The 17,817-nt window shown below is 38.5% G+C and overlaps 1 protein-coding gene across 1 annotated transcript in view; it reads left to right on the top strand.

The window, feature by feature from the left end:
• LOC123252571 (exostosin-2-like) overlaps positions 1-17,817 on the top strand; it is a 202,399-nt gene that overhangs the window by 95,004 nt on the left and 89,578 nt on the right. Inside the window, exon 7 of the mRNA XM_044681858.1 lies at positions 11,418-11,549. Coding sequence (XP_044537793.1) covers positions 11,418-11,549 — 132 coding nt within the window. The remainder of the gene's footprint in view (positions 1-11,417; positions 11,550-17,817) is intronic.

The raw sequence follows: 17,817 nt of genomic DNA on the forward strand, positions 1-17,817 counted from the left end.
GGGGGGGGGGCGCGGGGGGGGGGGTTGAAGGGGAAAGGGGAGCATGAATCATGTAACCACGTTAAAAATGAATATTAATAAATGTTAAAAAAAAAAAATGCCCAGGGCAGAGAGATGGAGTGTCTGGTTCATGGAACAGCCAGGAGGCCAGGCTCACTGGATTAAAGAGGGGGTGTCGGGAGGGAGGTGTGAGAAAGGGAGGTCGGTGGGGCCAGGCCATGAAGGGCTTTGAATACCTAACAGTGTTCTGTATTTGCTCCCAGCGGTGGTAGGGAGCCCTAGAGTTTATCAGGGAGGGCAGTGATAATTGGATATTCCCTTTAGAAAAGGATGCTAGTGGCTTAATGGAGGAGGGACTGGAGGTCTGCAGACTTCCCCCCCCCCCCCCGTGCCCCCAGCAAATATGGCATAGTCCTAGCATGAGGGGACCAGGGCTGGCACCAGGAGGGGCAGCATCAGCATCAGAGGAGAAGGGGGGGTGTCAGAGAGAGACTGCAGAGCCTGGGAGGGTGCTGTTGCCCTTGACAATCACAGGGGATGGTGGTGGGGGAAGATAATGTGTTTGTTTTGGACTTTACTGGACATCTAGTTTGAGATGTCGTGTGTGTGTGTGTGTGTGTGTGTGTGTGTGTGTGTGTGTGTGTGTGTGTGTGTAGGTCCAGGGAGGAGCATGTTTCATGGAGCCAAACTTCACACAATTGCTGATAAAAAGTGGGGAGTTCTTCAAATCTCAGACTTCTCTAAAGGAAAGCTTGGCAGGAGTTTAATGCTTTATTTCCTTATTACTTCCTAGTAAGAAAAAAAAGAAAATTTTTGTCATCAAAAAGAAATCATTAAGCAAAGCAAATTGTCACATTGGCCATATCCAATAATGTATAAATCAGTCAGATGGGGTTAGCATTCTTCCTCAAGTGTTTTAGAATTGGGGTAGGCATTATGTTGATCAGAGCTCTTAGTCTTTAATAGTTGTTGTTGGTTCTTTCAAGGAAGGGTTTTCTTTTTTTAAAAAATAATTTATTTAATAGAATTTATCCTGGATATCTCTGCCTTTCCCGACCCTCCCCATGCCATAGAAGATAGCACCTGTTAAAGAAGATATGTATATATAGATTGTCTTTCATGGTTCTGTTTTTTAGTTCATTCTCTGGAGGTGGACATTCACAGGTTATTCTTCAAATAATTATTCTTTAGCCGTCCATAATATTCTCTTGGTTCTACTCATTTCACTCTTCATCACTTCATATAGGTCTTCTAAGTTTAAACAAAATTAACCTCATTATTTCACACAGCACAGTAATTTTCCATCACAATCATATGCCACAATTTGTCTAGCCGTTCCCCAGCTGATGGATATCCCCTCGATCCCCTTGCTACTACAAAGTTGCTTGTTTTAAAGTGTTATTGTTAATGTATACATTGTTTTCCTGGTTCTGTTCACTTAACTCCACATTGGTTCATATAAATCTTCTTAGATTTCTCTGAAACCATCCTGTTTTTCATTTCTTATAGCATGATAGTATTTCATTATATTCACATACTATATTTCGTTCAACCATTCCTTAGCTGATAGTAAGTAATCCTCTTAGTTTCTAGTCATTTAGAGCTACCGTGATATTTTTGTATGTACAGATCTTTTTCCTCTTTTTGATCTAGGCTTAGCACAGTTCCTGGCACATAGTAGAAACTTAATACAGGTATCCCTTCCACATTGCAGATTTCAGGATGGTGGTCCCCCTCTTCCCCTCCAATCTGGAAAATCGGCATATTTTTTGGCCCTCCTTTCATACCAGAGAAGAAGTTTGAATTTTTTATTTTGCTTTTATGAGGTCTTTACAGTACCTACTCTTTCCCTTGTGACTTTAAAACCTGGGGCTTGCCTCTCTTCTTGACTGGTATATGCCCTCTGAGGCATTTCTTACCCCCACACCCACACCCCCAATATAAGGGCAGTTTCACTAGCATTAAATATCTGTTCTGGTTTGTAGCCCTTCTCTTCAACCACTTTCTTCAGGGTTTCAGGAACTCCTTAGTTGCCTCTTCCATTACTTTTACATTGTATAGGCAAAATCTTTTTTAAAATTTTCAGATCAGACTTTGCTGGCTTGAAAATCCATAGGGGTAGACTTTTTACCTTCATTTTCCTTTAGGGAATCATATAAGGAGTTGGCCTTTTCATATATAATGCCAGTCTTACCAGAATACCTTTTTAATAATAATCTTGCACCCAAAAGAATGTTGTGTGCAAAAGAGATGCAGTTTTCATGGTTTATACAGGTGCTTTGCAGTTGCTGGTGTAGCTATAGCAATGGCTTTGAGGATTTCCTTCTCTTTTTTTTCTTGATAAATTTTATGGTAGACTCATTAACATCGTAATGGCAGCCAAACGCAGCAGCAGCTATTTTGCCTAAACAAAGCATATCTTACAGTTCTGCTTTTTCCTTCAAGTTTATCACATTCCTCTGTTTCTTGGGAGCACTTCCTGAAGCACTGGGGATACTGTGTTTGAAACCCATGATTTTAATAGAGTTTATGGCATTTAAATAACACAAGATAACAAGGAACTGGAGATACAAAGGTCACTGTGATATCACCTTGAGATGTCACGTGAGAGATTGCTGTAAACACTCTTGTTGTCCCCAACCTAGTGCATAAAACCACAGTTATTTTTTCTTTTTTAAATTTCTTATAATTAATTCTTGTATTGATTCCAAGGTAGAAGAGTGGTAAGGGCTAGGCAGTAGAGGTTAAGTGACTTGTCCAGGGTCACACAGCTAGGAAGTGTCTGAGGTCAAATTTGAACCTAAGCCCTCCCATATCTAGGTTCTCAAAACATTGGGCCGCCTCACTGCCTCTGAACCGCAGTTCTTTTACTAAAGTTTGAATTTTAAGGAAAAAAATTGTATAGATGTTCGTTTATATTATTAAACAGTAAAATACATACTACACAGTTAATATTATACATATTATTTCATGTATATTTTTGCACATATATTTTATGTATTCATGATTTACTATGCTTTTTAAGATGTCTTTACAGTTCCAATCTTTGTGTGTTGTTTGTTGACTTAAGCATGCTTTTGACTTATTTAACCTTTTAAAAAGTTGTGTATATTTGTAGTATTAAAAATAGAATGTGTTGATGTTATACAATACTATACAAGTATTTTGTGCATTTCTGAGTTTCATACTTTTTCTGTGTCATCTGTAATTTCTGCAAAACTCCCTCAAATTTGCCATTTAATTTCTTATACTGACCTGTGATATATCAGAATGGCTATGGGGAAAGTTGTATTGTGGAAGGAATAACTCTAAATATTTACTAACTTTACTGACTGATCCTTTGGAGTAAAGAGTAGTGGTATTGCAAGGGCAAAGGGTATTCGTAGCCTAGTAACTCTTGGAGCACAGTTCCAAATCTAGTACATTGTCTTGTATGTAATAGGTAATTTGTTGAAATTATTTGAATCGGAGCTGGATAGAGCTTTCAAATAGAGCCTGTTGGAACTTGAAGGGATTCTACACCGAATGTCAAAGTTGTCAAAGACCTTAAAACATAGAATGTTGGAACCGGAAGTTCTCTAGCCTAATTGTGTCAAACTCAAATAGAAACGGGGACCACCAATCTATATAGAAGGATCCTTGTGGGCTGCACATTGACTTAGTTTTAAAATGCTATGTTGTCTATGTTTTATTGTAATTTTATCTATTTTGTTAAATATTTCCCAGGTACATTTTAATCTGATCCCTGGCCATGTGTTTGACATCTCTAATCTAGAACATAGATGCTAACATTAGAAATTATCAGGACTTGAGAGATTATTTATTATAACTCCTTCATTTTGTAGTTTTATAGTAGCATTAACACTTGGTAATTGGTAAATTGGTAAATAACTACTTTGTGTGGGGGTGTGGGGGGTGGGGAGGGTTTCCTGCTTGCTGTCAGATCCGTCATCTGGTAAGCTAAAGTCTGTTAAGCTGAGTTTATTTTCTGGGGGTTTCTAAATTTAAAAAGGAAGTTCAGTGTTTGTTCACTTATTAAAGACCAGCGGAGAACCTAGTTCCTCAAATCAGAATGACTCATCCTGACTACAAATGCTTTGTAGGATGTTGGATGGGTTAGCGGGTCCCAGGGTCTGACCACCATGTTTTGGGCCCAGTGTTTCTTCCTCAGCATACTATGCATGTTCAATTTAACAAATATTCTAAATTTTTTTTTTTTTTTGCCACCAGTAGAATCATAGAATCTAAGGAAATATGTCAAGCCATGGAGTCCCTGCCAGTCCTGAGGCTCTGGCTAATGAAGCTCCAGTGTCTGCTTGAAGACCTCTAGCAAAGGCGCGTTCACTACCTTATGAAGAAGTCCTTTTCATATTTGAACAGCTATATTCATTAGGAAGTTTCTTTCTCTGCCACTATTTAACTTACACTGTTTGGGCCCAGTCCCAAGCAAAAACAAGTCAATTCACATAACATTTATTAATATCTACTATGTTCCAGGTCCTGGTTTAGGAGGTGATAACATAATGGCAAAGAGAAAAGTCTCTACCCAAGTATGTTCCTAAGAGGATATGTTCTATTAGTAATAACATGTACGCACACAAGAAAATATAAAATATATTCAAAACAAATTCAAAATAATTTGAGAGAGAGGCTCTCGGTTAGGTGAGGGAGGTCAGGAAAAGCTTCATATAGAAGATGACACTTGAACTGGCCAACCGTCCACTCTGGCATCTTGCCATCTGCCCTGATACTGCTCTTTTCTCCTTACCTGGAAGAGCATGCTTCAGACAGGACCTGCAAAACCCTCCTTGGAGTAAGTTAACCCAATTACCTTTGGGTCTCTGCTATGGGGCTAAGCTGACTGATTGGCAAGTCCACTCACCTCACCCACTATATATATAAATGACCCCAGAACATGTTTCACATCCCATCCAGCCATCCGTCCTTGACGTCTCTCCATTTATCTTGTCCTTTCCATCAAGGAAGATGTTCCCTTGCCCATCTACCTTCAATACACATACATACACATTTCAAGAAAGCTTTTGTATTCCTTCGTCTCCTTTTCAGGCTAAATATCCCCATTTCCTTCATATGTATTCACCTATTCACTTTTTAGTGTCTTTACCGTCCTGATTATTCTCCTTTAAGCTAACTTGCCAATATCTTTTCTAAGATATGGTCCTCAGACTGGACTCAGTATTATAGAAATGATGTAACCAGAGAACAATTCAGCAGGACACCTTTCATTTGATGCCCTGCAGCCTGAGGTTCTGTTTTTGACTCCCATAGTACTTTCAATCTTCCCCTATGTCCCTCATACTTTACTTATATACTTGATTACTTGAATCTAGATTTGGGACTTGGCATTTACCCTTTTAAGTTTTGTCTTATTGTATTCACACTCAAAGGTCATGGAACATAGTAGGTATTTGATAAGTGCATGTGAATTGACTTGCTTTTGCTTAGTATTAAGCCCAAACAGTAAAAGTTAAATAGAGGCAAAGAGAAAAAAAACTTTTCCTAATAAATATAGCTGTCTAAATATGGAATGGGCTTCTTTATAAGATAGTAAATACTGCATTTCTAGAGGTTTTCAAGCAGATGTTGGAAAGCTAGCAATTCCCCTCAGCTTTGTTTCATTTCCAAAACTGGTTATCATTTCACCTTTCATTCAAACCATTAGTTCAGAAGATGTTGAACAGAATAAAAGCAAGGACAGAACACTTTGTCCCCAGAATGATATTCCAAAAAGGTATAAATGTCTATGGTATTCTTTGAACTGTTGATGCTTTGTGATTGAATGTCACTTGTAATTTTGCGCATCTTCCTGCATTGAAAGTTGGCTGTCTTGAGAATCTGTGGAATGGAAATGATCAGTATTAAATGGCATAGGCTGCCACTTTGCCTTTCTAGTGGAAATCCTCTTTGGAAATTTAGAAGTGTGCTTGGATTTTGGAAGCCACCAATGACTTCCTGATTCCTATGCTTCATCTTTTGAGCATATTCCACTTTTTCCATTTTGATATATTTAATGTTTTCCTTTCATGTTCATATAATAGCTACAAAGTATTATATATGTATATATATGTGTATACATACATACATGCATATATACACACACACACATATATATATATATACATATATATACATGTATATATATAGTCATTTGCTTCTTGCAACAATCCTGAAGAGGTGTAAGTATTGTCTCCTCATTTTAAAAGGGAGGAAACAGAATCTCAAAGAGGTCGTGACTTGTTCAGGATCATATACTTGGGCCTTCTCTCCTAAACAATGCCAAGTCCAGTGTTTTTCTACTTCCCCAGTCTTCCTTCACGAGCTTTCCCAACCTCAGTTTACTTAAATTCTGTAACAGTGAAACTAAGGCAATTTGTTAGCTCTTATTCAGTTTTCTGAAGGTCACTGGAAAACTAGAAAAATAATATTTACTTTCAACCAAGAAAACTAAGATATACAATTTTTACACTATTACATTCTGGTCTTTATACTATTATAGTCCCAGCATTGTTATGAGCAAAGTGCTTTGGAAGCTCTAAAATGCTGTTTTAAAAATGTCAGCTCCTTCTAGGAATTGCCTATAGTTCTGGTCATAGCTAGGAAATGACTGTCCTCCTGGGGCTTCTTAGAGACATGAATGAACGATGTACCATACAGACATTGGATAAAGAGAGATATGGCCCATATTTTAGAAAAAAAGAATCACACTGACCATTTAATTCTTCCCTCTTGATGAGAGCTAACAAAGTTTTTTGGAGGTTGCCAACAGTACTTTTGAAAATGTCTTCTGTGTTTTCCTTTACCCTCAGGCAAGTTTCTGCCCTTGAGAAGCTATAAATTAAAATGCCTTCTGGACACATCAAGGTGTTATAGGGAGCTGCAGAAGCAATTTCATCTGGGAAGTTCACTTAACCCCAGGCTAATACATTTGAGCTGTAATTCTTGGCAAAGCAGGCTTCCTTTCCTAAGGGACGTAAGATGGGTGGACAGGCTTGGTTGATGTGAGGCATCTTGACTTTGAAGCCATATTCTCCAGTTACATTTTTGGCTAATGCTCTGGATGGATTGGTTACCACACACTGTTTCCTACCAACCCTAAGAGTTTCTGTCTCCTCCATGGATTAGCTATGGGCACAGAACTTTGGCATATTTAGCCAAAGCTTCTTAACTTAGATTAAAATAAAAAGCTCTCAATACTTCAGTTTGTTGGTTTTGTTTTGGTTTTTTTTGGTAGCATGAGATTGGAGTGTAGATTGTATGATCACTTGAAAAGAAACTGACTTGAGTATTGCTTCAGAGCCATTGTGAGGAAAGTGTTTTGTAGATTTTAAGGCACCATGAAAAATGTGAGCTAATGGTACAAATTATTTTAATTTTTATTATACTCATGAATAATAATGTCTGCACCAGTTCTTTGTTGAACTTATTCTTTTCTCTTAATAATACCTCATGTTGGGAGGGGTGCTATAGAAATATTTATAAATATGAGCTATAGTGTATGCCTTTTGTCTACACTAGACTTGCAATGGATAGATAGATCACAGAGATGGTCCATCACTTACATTGCTCTTGGACAAACAGTGCAAATGGACACATAACTCCATCCAAAATTCATTAGGAGGAAGACAGTGGATTGAATGGCCTTTGGAAAATTGAGAGATGTTTTTGATGACCTCAGTCTTATCCCTGAAACAAGACTTCATCATTTAAACGTGAATCCCCTCCTTTAAGCACAAATATCCTTTTTTTCCTTTTTTTTTTAATTGTCATGCAAAACATACTTCCATATTGGTCATTGTTTTAAGAGCAGAGTCATAAGGATAAACAAGACCCCAGAATAAAACCAAATGCACAGATGTGAAAGGATGACCCCAACAGTTCTTTCTCTGGAGGTGGATAGTATTGCCTATAATTAGTCTTTCAGGATTGTCCCAGATCATTGAATTCCTGAGTAGTCAAGTTTTCACAGATAATTGTCATCCAATATTGCTTTTATTGTGTCTCCCAGTTCTACTTATTTCACTCTGCATCAGTTCCTGTAGATCTTTCCAGCTTTTTCTGAGATGATTTTGCTTATTGTTTTGTGCAATAATATTCCATTACCAACATGTATCACAATTTATTTAGCCATTCCCCAATTGATGGACAGCCCCTCAATTTCCAATTCTTTGCCACCACAAAAAGAGCAGCTATAAATATTTTTGTACAAGTAGGTCCTTTCTCCTCTTTTATTATCTCTTTGGGATATAGACGCAGTATTGGCATTACTAGATCAAAGGGTATGCAGTTTTATAGCCTTTGGGATATAGTTCCAAATTGTGCTCTAGAATGGGTGGGTCAATTCACAACTCCACCAATATATGCATTAGTGTCCTGTTCTTGCCACATCCTCTCCAACATTTGCCACTTTATTGGCCAATCCGAGGTGTGAGGTGGTACCTCAGTATTGTTTTAATTTGCATTTCTCTAATCAAGAGTGATTTAGAATATTCTTCCATGTGATTATTGATGGCTTTGATTTCTTCATCTGAAAATTGCTTATTCATCTCCTTGAGCATTTGTCAATTGGGAAATGGCTTTAAACACAAATATTCTTTTAAAAATGTTTTAAAATAAATGTTTTATTGATGTTCTTTAAACATCAGTATCATTTCCCATAACTTCCTTATTCCTCCACCTTCTTTCATTCCCCAAGGCATTTGAATCATTTGAATCCTCTCTCCCAGTAAAGAAGTATAGCTAAACATAGTGAATGAGCATCCTAGGACACCCTGTGCCTCAAGCATGCCTAGAGATCAGCACCTGTCTCTTGAGAGGAAGGAGGCAAGCTTCATTGTCAGTTTGCTGAGGTCATGATCCATCATTCACTGCTTGGTTGTAATGTTGTTCTCATGGTTTTTTGGGTTTGTTTCTTTTATATTTTGGTGGTCATCATGTAGATTGTTCTGATGATCTTCACTTGATTCTGTGTCAGTTCCCTAATAAATCCTCCTCTCTTCCAGAATTGTTTAGAGCAGTGATGGGCAAACTTTTTAAAGAGGGGGCCAAAGGAAAGGAAATGCTCCTCTGTCAGTCTATTTCTAAGGCAACTCTTTAGAAGTTTCACTGTATTGTATCCTACTCATTGTACTTGTTAGATTAGGAATAATGTCATGCTGCCAGATAGAACATTTCAGGGGGCTGCTTTGGCCCGTGGGCCATAGTTTGCCCATCACTGGTTTAGAGTCATTGTTTTTTATGGGGATTCAATATTCTGCCACATTTGTATCAGAAGGTGATTAATCATTCTCCTATCCAGGTGCTATTGTGTTCAATATAGGACTTTCCCATATCTCTGACCTCCTTGAAAATCAGATGTATAGAAAGTTTAAGGAGCTGTCCTACTTTGAAGATTAAAAATTTACATGCAAAGAAAAGAGGAGCAATTTAAAATTGGACAGATTTAGAAGGGTTGTTTCAGTGGTCAAAGACCTTCCAGGGATGTTCTCTGCCTGTGAAACAAACATTGAACATGTTCGTAGTCTGAGAATGAGTAAGGTTGTAGGTGATCCAGAGGGGCAATGGAGAGACACATGGTGGCTGTGAGCAGGCTGTGGCATATCTCCAGTGTTCTTGCCATTTTATTCTTGGTGTCTGTATATCTAGAACTGAGCACAGTCTCTGATACATGGAACATGTTACCAAATAATGATGAAACCCTTGGAAGCTAATGTGGTAATCAGGAGAAAGAAAGTATAGAGTGGGCAAGAAGGATAAAACTACCCATCGTTAGGGGATGTAATATGGACTATGAACTGGCAAAGATGACTGAGAAAGAAGCCATCAGACAGCTAGGAGGAGAACCAAGACAGTTGGGTCATGAAAACCCAGAGAGGAGAGAGTAACCAGGAGGAGAGGTTGTCAGCAACAGAAGACAGAGAAACACCTGTCAGATTTGTTATTTAAGAAGTCATTGATAGGAAATCTGGAGAGAACAGTTTCAGTTAAGTGATAAGGTTGTGAACCAGAGTGCAAATGTTTCAGGAGTTAGTGAGAGAGAAGGTAGAAGGTAAATGTAACAAATTAAATGCAGAAATTTTTGGGGAGTTTTGCTCAGAAAGGGAGGAGATAGATAGATACAGGACAGTAGCTTGAGGAGATCGTAGGGAAAGGTGAAGTTTTTTTTTTTTTTTTTTTTTTTTAAGGCTGGGGGATTATTTGGACATTTTTGGAAGTAAGAGGGAAGGAATAGATAGGAAGAAGTAGAAGATTAGAAAGGAGACGACAGGATGATCAAAGGAGTAGTCTGCTTGAGGAGGGATGGGGTCAAGAGCACATGTAGAGTGGTTGGCCTTGGCAAGAAGAAGGACCATCTCATTGTTAGAGATGGGGGAAGGGAGAAAAGAATAGGGAGATTTGAAGGATTTTGAGATGAGGAGAAGAGTAGAAGAGAAAGCTCATCATAAATGGCCTTATTTTTCTCAGTAAAGTAAGAGTCCTCAGCTGAAAGAGTGAAAGGAGAGGGAAGTATGGACAACTTGAGAAGATAAGAGGTTTGAAAGAGTTTCTTAGGGGTTCAAAATAGGGAATCAATTAGGGAAGAATAAGAGGATTGCCTTTCTACAAAGAGGGCATCTGGTTAAAGATGGATAATGTGAATTTATAGTATGCCCATTCACTATGGTTGTACGATTTCCTCCAGCTTCATTAATCAGCTTGTAAATAGGAGAGAAGGAGGCAGATGGTGGGAGTAATCCAAGCCTCAGGTTTGGCAAAAGAGGAACAGTGATCAGACAAGGGAATAAAGGATTTGAGATTTGATGACAGTGTGGAGTTAAGTTGGCTAACTGTGGAGTCAAGATTTGGAAGGGAGCAAAATGAAGCCAGAGACATTGAAGGAACTGAGTTGGGGAGGGATTTAAGATCATAATGAAGATAAAAATGGTTTAAGGGAGATAAGGCCTAAGGAGAGATGGGATGATGGGAGGCTTGGGTCACAGACTGGAATAGCAGAGTGGTACACTCAAGGTGTGACCCTCCCTGAGGGAGTGTGAAGGAGATCTTTAGGGCATTTAGGAAGGTTAAAGAATTTGACCATAAAATGAGCAGAGAAAGAAATGGCCTTTCTCTTCAGCATCTCTGCCAAGAAAACGTCTCAAAAAAAGGGCATCATGAAGAATCAGACCCTACTGAAATGACTAAATAAAAACAAAGGGAACTTGACAGAAGTCTTAATGTGGATGTTGAAGTGCCCCAGCAAAAGGACAAGAGTTGAGAAAGAGGAATCTAATGATTCAGGCACAAGTGAAGCACCCACACTGAGAACCAGAGCACAATGCTTGAGCGGGCTGCAAAGAGGGAGGGAGCCCCAGGTGGAGCATCTTCTGGGCTCTTACAGTAGTGGTTTCTTTCTCTTGCAGGCGAGATGGTTCTGGGAAGCCTACTTCCAATCAATGAAAGCTATTGCCATGGCTACCCTTCAGATCATAAATGACCGGATCTACCCATATGCTGCCATCTCTTATGAAGAGTGGAATGATCCCCCAGCTGTTGTAAGTAAATACAAGAGGTACTCTTGCAAAGTAGTCCTACCATCAGAAAGAGCTTTTGGTTACTTAAATTGTAGTTTTTCAAAGAAAACAAATCGATGGGTAAACTTTGTGAGCTTTTGTATCCAGTAAGTGACCAAAACTGTTCTAAGAAGAATTAAAAAAGGAGAGGCGTTCAAGTACTACTTTATCAGATTTGATATCTGTTGCAAGGACCCAGGATAACACTCTATTATTTGTAGGTTAGATAAAGGGAATAGGATGGGACTGGCCTGAATGCCAAAACACTGTCATTGTGTTGACAATCAGGGAACTCACTACCTTTAGAATGGAGATCAGAACTGATTTTATCTGGTTAAAGACCTTTACCAACATCACTGGCCTTGGGAGCAGTAGAAATTAATATTCTCTTAGAATCTCAGAACTCATCCAGTCTGACTCCTATTCAAAGCATGAGTCCATTATTTAACATTTGTAAAAAGGTGATAGTTCTAATCCTTTCTAAATTTCTAAATTCTTTGTAAATGTGAGCTGTGTTTATTGTTATGTGCACTAAAGTCCACTAAAGATTCACCATAGTATGGAAGAGACCCTGGGTTCTTGGAGTCTGTAGGGAACAAAATTCTGATAGTTGTGCTGAATTAGCAGGCTTTTGATTTGAGTATGGGCTGTGACAACCTGATAAAAGAACCCAGAATAGCTTAGTTCAGGGAAGCTTATTACCAACTTAGCCACAGAGGGATGAATTTTTCAACAGCAGCGGCTCTCAGAAACTAGGTAAGTAGTAAGCTTCATTGGTAAAGAGAGAACCCATGCTCATGAAATTATGAAATTATACTTCTTGGAGTAGTGAAATATTGATGGCATCTTCTGAATCCAGCTGCTTTGAGAAGAATTTCAAGGTTGAAAGATGATGAGTTCCTTGTCACCAAAGGCCATCCTTTGGAGACTAAATGACCACTTATCAGGGCTATTGGAAAGAGGATTCAAGAAAGGACTTAAAAAAAAAAAAAAAAAAAAGAGAAAAGTCCTTCAAGAAAGGACTGCACCAGGTGCCTTTTTAAGCAGTTGAGATTAGATGAAAGGAGACAAAGGGGGATTTCTGAGAAAGCAAAGTAGGGGAACTTGGGCTAGTTCTAAATTACTGATCCAGCCCCCACTGATAACTTACTTTGGTAAGAAAGGAGATGCTTGGAGTGAGGGGGAAAGTGAGAAACCTGGCTGGAAGAAGCTGAAAAGGATCTAGGCAACTGCATGTGGCTCCCCAGGGCCTGAGCAAGGCCTGCATCTCATAGCAGCTCAAGGGTGTTCCTGCAGATCCAGGGCCAGTCAGTGAAGTCTGCCCCATTTGTCCCACAGTGGGTAGGATCAGCACAGCCTAAACCAGACAGGGCCAGAATGAGGGCACTTTCTTCTGAGTTTTGCACAAAACGCTATGAGCTATTTAATGAGAATACGAACAAGGGCCCGTTTTTCTCCCAATCAGAAGAATCTGGTTTTCAAAGGGAAAGAGGGAAAGAGTGAAGGAGATGACAGAATCTTATTCTTGGACCAAAAGGTCACATTTCTGGCTTGTGGCAATTCTCTAAACCTCACCTGCAGACTAGCCATACAGACCTGTGGCTGGGAAGCGTTCTCTGTTTCTTTTTTCAATTCCTTCCTAAATAGCTCTTGCGGCCGAGGATGAGCCGGTCTTTGCCGTTTCTCTCAGGCTCACATGAAGAGAGCCCTGAGTCAAAGCTCTGTCCTCTGTATTTCAGCTATCATTCACTTAAAGCAACTGACAAGAGGCCTGAGTAGCATAATTTATTCACAGCTGGGTTTTTTCCCCTTTCCTTGAGAAATATTTCACCTACAGTAAGCAAGATTATTGTGAGGCCAGTCTGTGGGGGAGCCTTCCCTCCAGACTTCAGCTCATTTACAATCTCAGACTCTGGAGGGTAGGAATGAGTGCAGACCTTCGTAAATTATGGACTTGTCTGCTTTTCAGACAGGTGCTGTCATGAGTTCTTCACCTTCTCCAAATTTATTCAGAGTTGGGGGAGGAGTGGGCCATATGCTTCTTTTTCAATTTAAAGTGATTGATTAGGATTCAAGTGTGTATTCCATGATGAAGTCAGTCACTCATTTTACCTGAGTACAGTTCAGAAATGTGATCCTTTTTCCATGACCAAAACAGGTCATTTTCATGTTTGCCACTTAAGTGTCACATACCACTGGACGTCTTCTCGTTCTTTCCCTTAATCAACCCTAAGCAATGTTACATTTCCCTCCAAGGTCACCACTTTTCTTGTGTGAAAAGGGCTTGAAAAATTCAAGTAAGCAAAGATTTGTTAAGCATGCACTGGCTTCAAGGAACTGTGTATTAGGTTCAGGGAATATAAGGAGGAGAAATGACATCATTCCTAGTATCAAGGAGTCCTAATCCAAGGGACAGGATAATTACTTTTCAAATGCTCTATATGTAATGGAAGACTTCATGCTAGAATTCCATAACCTCTAAAGCAGTGGTGTCAAACTCATATAGAACTGGAGCCCTGCAGGCTGCTTAGAGAACTTAAGAGAACCACAAATCAACATTATCTATATTACATTGTATTTGTTTTGTTAAGCATTTCCCAAACATTTTAATCCTGTTTGGACACTGGAAATTGTGTGGCCCATTTGACGCCTTTACAAATAGAGTGCCTTCCAACTCTAACAATTCTAAACTAGAGAGAGGGTTATCAGTTGCCACAGAGGGGCATGTAAAGCCAATACCAGGCTAAAGGTAGTCCATCCCTACAAAGAGTGGAAGGGAGAGCTGTGAGTATGCCTGCCATGGTCCACCAGGTAACTCATCGTGATTCATTATTGTGTCCTGCAGTCTTCTCTCTGCCCCTTAGAATGCTGTTTATTTACTGTAGACCTCTGAATCAGGCCATAATGGGCTGGTTACTCTGGGATATAGAAGAGGCTGCACTCAAACATCAGCTGCTTCTGCTATGTACACATGGAACCCAGTTTTCTCAGTTGAAATGTTCAGAGAGAAATTCTTATTTGTTAAGATAATGGCTGTGACCAGCAGTTATACATAGTTATGAGGCCCAAGAGCTTTGCTTCAGATCCATAGAACATTATGTTGAAAAGATACAAACTTTAGAGCCTATATGACTTGCCTCCCTTCTAGACTGTGTAGTATACTTTTCTGGTATTTGAAAACCTACTCAACTGTCTTGGAACTTTGTTCAGTTTGTTAGCATCATCCTCTTCCTCCCACTGTTTATGTTTAAGAAAAATGTTCTTGGAACTTAGATAGGTTAGTGCTAATTCTAAATGGGTCTGAATGTTTATAATGATCACCATTTTATAGGTTAGGAACAGAATTTGATTAGAAATGCAGACAAGAAGTTTACCAACCCCTCCCCTTTCTTGCCTAAGACATTTGTGAGTTGTGGATAAAACTGTCTATAATAATTGTGATGATAATTTTTAAATTTTTAAATTTTTTGAAGACCTGTGGTTTCACTAGTGTAAAGAATTCCTGGGGAGGAAATTCCATCTACTAATGAGGATATGCTTGAGGAACTTACACTTCGAGAGAGTTGCTTGGGATGCTAAGAGGATAAATGACTTGTTTAGACTCACACCAGTTTGGAACTTGAATTCAAGTCTTGTTAAGCCCAAGCCTGGGTTTTTATCATGCTGTACTGTTTCTGAACAACAGTAACAAAAATAATAATACCAATCCTCTTTTGCTGTAAAAACTTTTAATGCCTATAGTGCTGACCACTAAAGCAGGCAAACCATGAGAACCCTGAAATAGACATGAATACTTTTATTATGAGATAATACTATATCTTAAAAAAAGGTGGGGAGGGGAACATATCACCAGTTATGAGAAATGGCTTCCTATAACTTTTTTTCAGTATTATCCTTAGCTTTCAAGTTGCATGACAATGTATTAATGCTCATTGTGAGGCAATCATAAAAAATTAAGTTCATCTCTAAGCCTAGAGTACATGAAATAAGAGATGAAACTGAGGAGTTACAAAAATTCAAAGAGAAAAAAAGTTAAAAGTCCCAAGTTGATGGAAAATATTTATTTGGTGAAGGTTCCAGAAATTATATCTAATAATGAAATAGATGACAAAAATAAGACTAGCTTCAAGTGATTTTGAAAAGGAAATGGGCATACTTAGGCTGGAATTTTAAAACCCCCTTTCTGATTTTGATGTTATAAATCTTAGCAACTGAATAAATTGCACCAAAACAGTCATGAACAAATATATTTTCCCTGAGTATTTGAGAGAAGCGTGAAACCATTTTCAGGATTTGCACAGCAGTATATGTGGCAATTGTTGTTAGGTAAAGACCGTAAGAAGAAAGGTGCAAATTTCAAGAACTAGGTACAAGGACAGACATCATACACACTATCTGGCAGAAGTGACTTGAGAGAGCTACTGAAGACCTGTGGAAAAGCATTGCAAGATCATAAAATAAAGCATATTGGACATTTGAGATCCCCTTATCAGTAATTGAAAACAAAAGTTAAAAGGTTAAGGTGATTCAGGGAGTCAACTCTTTGCAAAGAACAAAGGAAAGAATTCAACATCAATCACAAAACTTAATTATAGAGGCTTGAGAAGTAAAGGAATCTGGGGCAAAACAAAGTCTTGAAGAAGGAGGATGTGAGAAATGTTGGTCATCTCTCAGAACTCAATAAGTCCAATCCAATGAAAAGACAGAATTGATCAAACAAGCTTATATGTCATTAATATAGTGAACAGCAGAAGTTACAACAAAAAAGCTTATTGCTATTCTAGCTTCTGCAAAACTGGAAGGAACAGTGCCGGCCAAGATCCCAAATTACTGGCTCAAATTCTTCACAGTGACTTATGAATTACTAGCAAGATACTTTTCAAGCTTGCCCTCAAACATAAACTCTCTCCACCTTCTCTTAACAGGAGTCGTCACTTAACTGTTTTACCAAATGATGGGAATGTTAATGATCCTTTCCCATATAGGATAATTACATTATTTTGGTGTGTAAAGTATTTATAGCATCAACATGAAAAAAAAAATATATATGTGTATATATATATATATATATGCTTTCAAGAAAAATAATCTGCTGTCTTTGAAGCAGAAAGGGTATTTATTTTATTGTATCAGTCATTATTGAAGAGTTTGTTTGAAAGTGCCATAACATAGATGCTGCCTTTGCTGATTTTAATGAAATCCTTAACTCATTTCTTCACTCATAGTTTATTTACATACTCCAGAGATAGAAAACTATCCAAGTATAGTGAGACTTTTAGAGTATCTGATATTTATAAGGAAAACTGCTCTCTATTTAAAGCATACCCTTAACAAAATGTCATAAACAATTCATAAACATTTTTATGTTTCAGGAAGAGAGTTTAATCCCGTCTTGGTTCTGCCAAGTCTTAAATCTCTTATCATATCTCCTAATTAGAATGAAATATGGCTTCCAGATTAAGGAAGGAGTTGAACCACATCTAATTAACCACTCAGTGTGTATGGATGACATCAAGCTTTATGGCTTCACTGAAAAACAAATTAAACCATTTCATTTTGTAGAATCTTTTCTTCAATAATATCAAAACATCTTTTGGACTTGTTAAGTATAAAATTCTTAATCAATAAACATTTTTTAAACATTTACTCTGGCCAGATACTGTGCTAACTGCTGAGAAAACAAAACCAAATAAGATTAAAGACAGTCCCTAACTTGAGGATGGTCAGATCAAGGGAATATTTTTAAAGGAATAATAGCAGGATAGCATTTTGCTTCAGGAGTGTTTTTATCTGAAACTTTCTGAAAAAGATAAGAAGAATGAGATGATAACAGTGACAGTAGGTGGTTCAGTGGATTGAGAGCAAGACCTAGAGACAGATGGTCCTGGGCTCTGTAAGAAATAAAATTTAGGGCTCTGGTCCTTAATTTTCATAAAGTTGTTAGTATTTACTTGGATAAGTAGAGGAAGAGAATTAGAGAGGAAAGCCTTTTAGCCATGTGGTGCTCTCAACATGGCTCCCTCAGCCACCTTCTGCTTGGCTGGTTCCTGTAGAAAGAGAAACTACTTAATTGACCTGAACCTTTTTTTCTTCCCTCTCCCTTCTGGGTCTACTTCAGTCATGTTGGGTCCAAACTCAGTCACATAACCTGCACTAGATGGTGTAACTATCCTGGGAGAGGGTTCCCTTCACACAATTCAGAACTGGCCTCAGACACTTCCTAGCTGTGTGACCCTGGGCAAGTCACTTA

This window comes from Gracilinanus agilis, chromosome 6 (genome assembly GCF_016433145.1).
Source record: "Gracilinanus agilis isolate LMUSP501 chromosome 6, AgileGrace, whole genome shotgun sequence".
In the NCBI taxonomy this organism is placed as follows: Eukaryota; Metazoa; Chordata; class Mammalia; order Didelphimorphia; family Didelphidae; genus Gracilinanus; species Gracilinanus agilis.